General features: G+C 30.6%; 1 protein-coding gene across 1 annotated transcript; it reads left to right on the top strand.

Moving 5' to 3' along the window:
* The first annotated feature begins 1,191 nt into the window (after positions 1-1,191).
* On the top strand, positions 1,192-2,600 carry LOC133700524 (FCS-Like Zinc finger 2-like). The gene is made up of 2 exons (XM_062124088.1): positions 1,192-1,734; positions 2,002-2,600. Exons 1-2 carry the CDS (start codon positions 1,448-1,450, stop codon positions 2,186-2,188), a joined length of 474 nt encoding a protein of 157 aa, XP_061980072.1. The 5' UTR covers positions 1,192-1,447; the 3' UTR covers positions 2,189-2,600.
* The last annotated feature ends 3,737 nt before the right edge of the window (positions 2,601-6,337 follow it).

Raw genomic sequence — 6,337 nt, 5'->3', positions numbered from 1 at the left:
GAATTAGAATTCTTAATTTTCTTAATTTAATTTATGTGAAGTAATCATGGTCTCGTTGATTTAGTTTTTCTTCTTCTTAATTTTAAGTTTAACATTGAATCTATTAAAAATTGAGTTTTATAATTTTTTATTTACTTTTTATGAAGTCATATTAATCTCATGACTCGGACACAAGTTTAATAGATTAGCCCAACTTGACTTGAGTTTCTTTGTTTTTTTTTAAAAGATACTATTTGTTTTTTTTTTTATTTCATCATTTAACATCGGGGGTTGGAAATTAGACTTCGTAAAGTTTTGATAGGTTAACATGAGTTGACTATGGTATTTTTTTATATTTTTTAAAATTCAATATTGAATTGATTAGAAATTGATCTTTATAATTTATATTAGATTACTTTTTATACGGTTATCACGGTCTAGCAATCCGGGTTACAAATTTATTAAGTTAACCCAAGTCAATCCAATATGTCGTCGTTTTAATATTTTTTAAAAAATATCATCTAATATGTCATAATATCAATGTTTAATAAAAATATTATCTAATATGCATTATATCTAGAATTCATAATTAAGATTTCTTTTCTATTAAAAAAAATATTAAAACACTTAATTTTTTGTATTAAAAAAATGCCCGCGAACAATGAATTAAACCACGGAAATCTTGAAATATATTTATCGAAAGATCACAATTGGACTTCATTTGATGATACCTTTCATATGCTAATTCAATTTCCAAAATAATAAACAAAAAGAGAAACACAGAGAATCAGAACTTCATGGTTACAAAAGTTAACCATCACATGCATAGAGGTAGTTAAAATAATTCAATGCTTTCAGTCAAAATTCATGCTTTCTTTGATTCAACAATGAAGTCCATACAAAGAACAAGCCCTTGACTGAGGAGACTGTGAACGTTACGTTAACGCGCAATGCATGAGCGTTGCTGTCTCAAATATTGGCGTTACAACGTTGGTCGCTGATGGGGTTCCGTGGGAGGGCTTTTTTAGGGCCCCAAAGAGCTTTTCCCCTTCATCTTGATGAAAATTACAAAACCACCGGTTGTTCAATATACCAGCAAGTTAGAGAAAATAACACTTTCGTAATTAAGTGATCAAACAGGGCCAATTGATCCATAGGTTTTGTAACTAAAAAATAAAAAAATCAACTGTACTTGGAGATGCAGGTATTTTCGAGCCAATAGATTCATTTGCACGGATTCTTTTCCGCCTGCCGTTGTTTATACCTCACCCCTTCTCTCCTATGCTTTAAAAAACTGGCCATTCCCCTTCACCCACTCATCTAATAAAGCCACTGCTTCCTTCCTTCCTTCCTTCACTCGCTCGTCTCCCCCTCTCTCTCTCTCGAGAAACTTGAACAATAGGAGGAGAAAACCCAAAGCAGCAAATTACCTTGGAACAATATTATTATTTCAATACCAATAGTACTCATGGTTTTTCAATCTTCTAAAAGGCCTTGTTTCACAGAGGAAGATGATGGCTTAGCCTCTCTTGCAGATATGGGTGCTGGGTTTTCAGGGAACCATCACCCATTCTTTTCCAGGTCTCTTTGTTATGCGAGAAGATGTAGTTTCAGGAACCTGTCATCTCTGGTGCCTTCTCCAAGGTCGGCAAGGTTTTGTGACTCTAGATTTGACGATCACCAACCCCACTTCTTGGAAGCTTGTTTCCTTTGTAAGAAGCCACTTGGTGACAACAGAGACATCTTCATGTACAGGTTAGGAACTTTTTTCACTTATAGTCACTGTTGATTTAAAAAAAAGAACTTTTAGTTTGAATCTAATATAACCTGCAAGACCGTCTGTCAATTATTGGGTGACATGCAAGTTATTCGTAGAAAAACTCTATTTTGGTACATGAACATCATCTGGGGTTAATTAGAGGTGGCTAAATTTTGATTTCGGTTTTTCCTTGTAATCTCTAACATATCGTGGAGCTAGAGGTTAAGAGTTGGATTCTGATGGGTGTTTATGATCTTTTTCAGAGGAGACATGCCGTTCTGTAGTGAAGAGTGTAGACAAGAGCAAATAGATATAGATGAAGCCAAAGAGAAGAACTGGAATCTCTCTTCATCTATGAAAGCATTAAGGAAAAATGACCAGAAGAAATCCACGTCCCCTACTAAAGCTCAGGACTACTCTTCTCGTGCGGGCACTGTTGCTGCGGGTTAAAAATGAAATAGCAAAAGAAAAAGGAGTTTATTTTAACCTAAAAGAAGTATATATTTCCTCTACATAAAAAAGAAAAGCAAAATACAAAATACTACTATGGTTTGATGGTGGTTTTTGTCCATAGATGAAGAGCCCTGAAAGAGAAGGAGCTTGTATGTATGGTTTGAAGATGGCTCATGTCCGAGGACATAGAGGAAAGGAACAATTTTGAGGACTTTTTTATTTTTCTTCTCTTTTTATTTCTAACATATAACTGTGAATTACTACTATGTGAGAAAGGGTGTTATGGCCTGTTAGATCCTGATCTGGCCTTGTGTATTGCCTTCTCTTTTGTTATCTTTTAACGCAAATGTGGTAACGCTTGATCAGCGAAGAATGATGATGACAAGTACATCTCCTTTTCAGTTCTCTCCGTCACCCTGTCTCCTTTAGATTTTTTATTTTTTAGTGATTCTTTGTTGCTTTTATGAGAGCTGGTTCTTGTTTCTTTTTATGGTCATGGAAGTTTACAAGAGAGAGAAGTTGCTTTCCTGGTAAGAGCCGGAGCTGGAAGTGGCCTGGTGGGGTTTCAAAAAGAAAAGGTGTTTTTCGGGTAATATCAAAAGCAGCTTTTCCTTCCACGGAATTTATAAGAGCTTTTGTCAGTAATTTGCTCAATGTGGAGGTTTTCTCAGGTCCCCCACCCCACTTGGGCAGTTGCTGTTTGCCATGCCCTTGTGATTGTTCTTTTCCCCGCCGATTACGGCCACTGTGATTGTCGACGGGGACACTATTAATCAGCGATCGGGACCTCTATATAATTGGAGAGAGAAGACGCTTGCTACCCGACAAGGTTATTCATAAAATAAAACTTTGGACCAATGTCTCTTTTTCTTAAAATAAATAAATGAAGTAGCTGAAATTGTGAAATGCAGGTGACGCATCTTACACCATCAAATGTTCTTAAAAATATATTTTTAATTTTTTTATACCATCATATAAAATTATGAAAACATAAAGAATATTAATTTAATATTTTCTAAACACCCAAATAAATATAAAAATACAATCAGCCAACTCAGGAATTAGATTCTTACTTTTAGTGCAAGGGATGGTTGTTGGATGGTTGAAATGCCCATAAGCATTTGTGTAGACCATCTTCAACGCAACATTTCCCTTGTGAGGCCACGTCCCTATTCGAAAGGAGTTACGAGAATACTTGACTACTTAAAAGAGTTCAAGGATTGTTCTATGTTGAATTAATTTTTTTTAATGTAAAAATATATCTTGGTATTGTTAATATTTTTTCAATAAAAAAATTTAAACAATGTAAAAATTAATATAATATTACTCAGTTGTTTAGTTGTATTTAAAAAACAACCAAGATAATCGGTAATTTAACTCAAAATAAATATACAAGATTAATTTTTTAATAATCATTAAGATAATAACATATTGAATCGATTCATGTCAGGTCGAGTTAATCTATCAATCCACATGTAAGTTAGAAAAATCAATCTACATGTAAGTTAGAACAAAATAAACTATATGAGAATTGATTCGATGTGACTTGGTTTCAAAGACAAACTGGATAATCAGTGAAAAATAAATATTTAGGATTAATTTTTTTAATAAATATTTAAAAAATAATATATTGGACCGATTTGGATTAATCCGCATACAAGTTGTAAGATTATGATAACCCCATATAAATCAAATCAAGACAAATTAAAAAGCTCAATTTCCAATAAATATTGAAATATGAGGCTGAAAAAAAAATCAATTAAAAAAATATTCATATAAATAACTCGAGTCATCTCGAGTTAACCTTCTAAACTCGAGAATCGAGTCATAAAACTGAGATAACTCATTGAAAAGTAAATTAAAATAAATTATGAAACTCAATTCTTCATCATCCCAATATTAAAGATGAAATTAAAAAAAACAACTAAAAAAAGAGCAAAAAAAACTTGGGTCAACCCGCCAAACCCATGACCCGAGTCCTGAGATGAAGATAACATCATAGAAAACAAATCAAAATAAAATCATGAACTCTAATTCCTTATCAATTCAATTTTAAAAGATGAAATTATAAGAAAAAAAACTAAAATCAATCGAGTTAATTCGTCAAATCTATGATCTCCAATAAACCTTGTAACAAGTAAATTATAAAAAATTATGTAACTTAATCCTCACAAAATCTATTATTAAAAGATAAAATTTAAATTAAAAAAATATATAGATTAGAAAAAAAACCAAAGAAAGTAAAATAAAAAATATTATTCAAGAATGTTATGTGAGGAGGGGTAAAAAAAAAAACCCTGCAACTTTATATATATATATATATATATATATATATATATATATAATTTTTTTAATGATAATGTTAATTTTGTTTCCAAGTAGAAGTTGGGGTTTGACTAAATCAGACCCGTGATTCAGTACTAGACCTGAACCAATAAATTTGGGGATGCCCATGGCTTAAATGTATATGTCTAATAGGGAGAGGATTACAGCAATATGGACGGCCATTGCAGAATGGCTCAAGTAACTAAAGAGGCAAAGCCGGAAAAAGAAAGAAAGCTAAAATCATTAATAAAAACAGTTTTAGATTTAATGCAATTTGAGTGAGAAATGCACAAGAATTTTCGAAGTTGCCCGCGGTTCTTTGCGCTGACTGTTAGCTAGGGGCGTTACAGGGTGGCTGTTTTTCACTAGTTTTATTGGATATCTATTTTATTTTTTAATTTAAATTTATAATTTTTTTTAATTTGAATTTTTTTGTTATCATTTTATTAAAGTGATTTTTCTTTTTGATTTTATCCTCTTCTTTGTTTATTATCTCAATTTTTATTCTTATTCTTTTAATTTTTATTTTTGGCTTTGTATCTTTTTGTATAATCCCTCCAATTTCATCCATTAACATTTGATTCGTTGAGGATTGAGTTTCACAGTTTTTTCATGTATGATGTTTTCAGTCTAATGATCTGGGTTACAAGTTTGAATTGTTCAAACGGGTTGACATCCTTATTTTTTCACTTATTTTCTCTTTTGTTCAACGTTGGTTTTTTTTTAAAATAGGTTTTGAAATTTTTTTCGATTTATTTTCTATCAAGTTATTCTAATATCATGACTTGAGTCATGAGTTTAACGAGTTAACTCGAGTTAACTTGCCCCTCATTACCCGAGTTCATGTTTGTCATAATAATTCGGATTAACTCATATTTTTTTTTTAAATTCAATTTCATCTTTCTATATTTAATTATCTAAAAATTAAACCACATTGTTTTTATCTTTTTGAAAACCCCCAACTTTTTAAAATTCTGATAAATTTGCCATCATTGCTGTTTTTTTTTCATCTAATTATAAATAAAATCGAACATATTTAATCCAGATGACTTTATAGCAGAATGATATTTTTCGTTCGTTAAGAAGAAGTGCATACAACATCAAAACATTATTTTAAAAATAAAAAATAAAATAAAATAAATTATGTGGCCCCTCTACGACCGCGTCCAGTGGAATACCGGATCTAAAAACCAAAAAGCTTACCATTGATAGATAATTTGATTTCTTCACACTCAAATTTCAGCTGTGCTGTGTCTCCACAAGAAGCAAGCCAATAGGAATCTTCCTTCTAACTCTAGTGGTGACATGTCATCGGTGTTGTTACTATCATTCTTATTGTTGCTAATGACATTTCTACTTACTTTTTTTTACTTTAAGGTGACAAAGTTTTCCTTTCTTTCCTTTTAAATATTAATATTATCCTTTGTAAATAATTCAGTATTTGATCTTAATTATTAGAGTCGAGTTCTTTAGCCTTCAGGCTTTGATTATTTTTATGTTTTAAAAATATTTTAAAAAAAATTTAAATTTATTTTATTTTTTTACTTCAAATTTTTATTTTTTTATATTTTTAGATTATTTTGATGCGTTAATGTCAAAACTAATTTTTTTAAAAAAATATTATATTAATATATTAAAAAAAAAACATTTTAAAAAACAACCGCAATCACATTTATGAATAGGCTATCAAGCAATTCACCATTAAACACGTGATTTATTACATTCCATGTTAATTTATTTAATCTAATATTCACATTACCCTTTGACAAGTGCCTTGACTTGTATTTACCAAAATAGGCATTTAAAAAAAAAAAGTGAAAT

Source organism: Populus nigra, chromosome 8 (assembly GCF_951802175.1).
Source record: "Populus nigra chromosome 8, ddPopNigr1.1, whole genome shotgun sequence".
NCBI classification, from domain to species: domain Eukaryota; kingdom Viridiplantae; phylum Streptophyta; class Magnoliopsida; order Malpighiales; family Salicaceae; genus Populus; species Populus nigra.
This window is presented reverse-complemented; position numbering and strand designations above follow the sequence as displayed.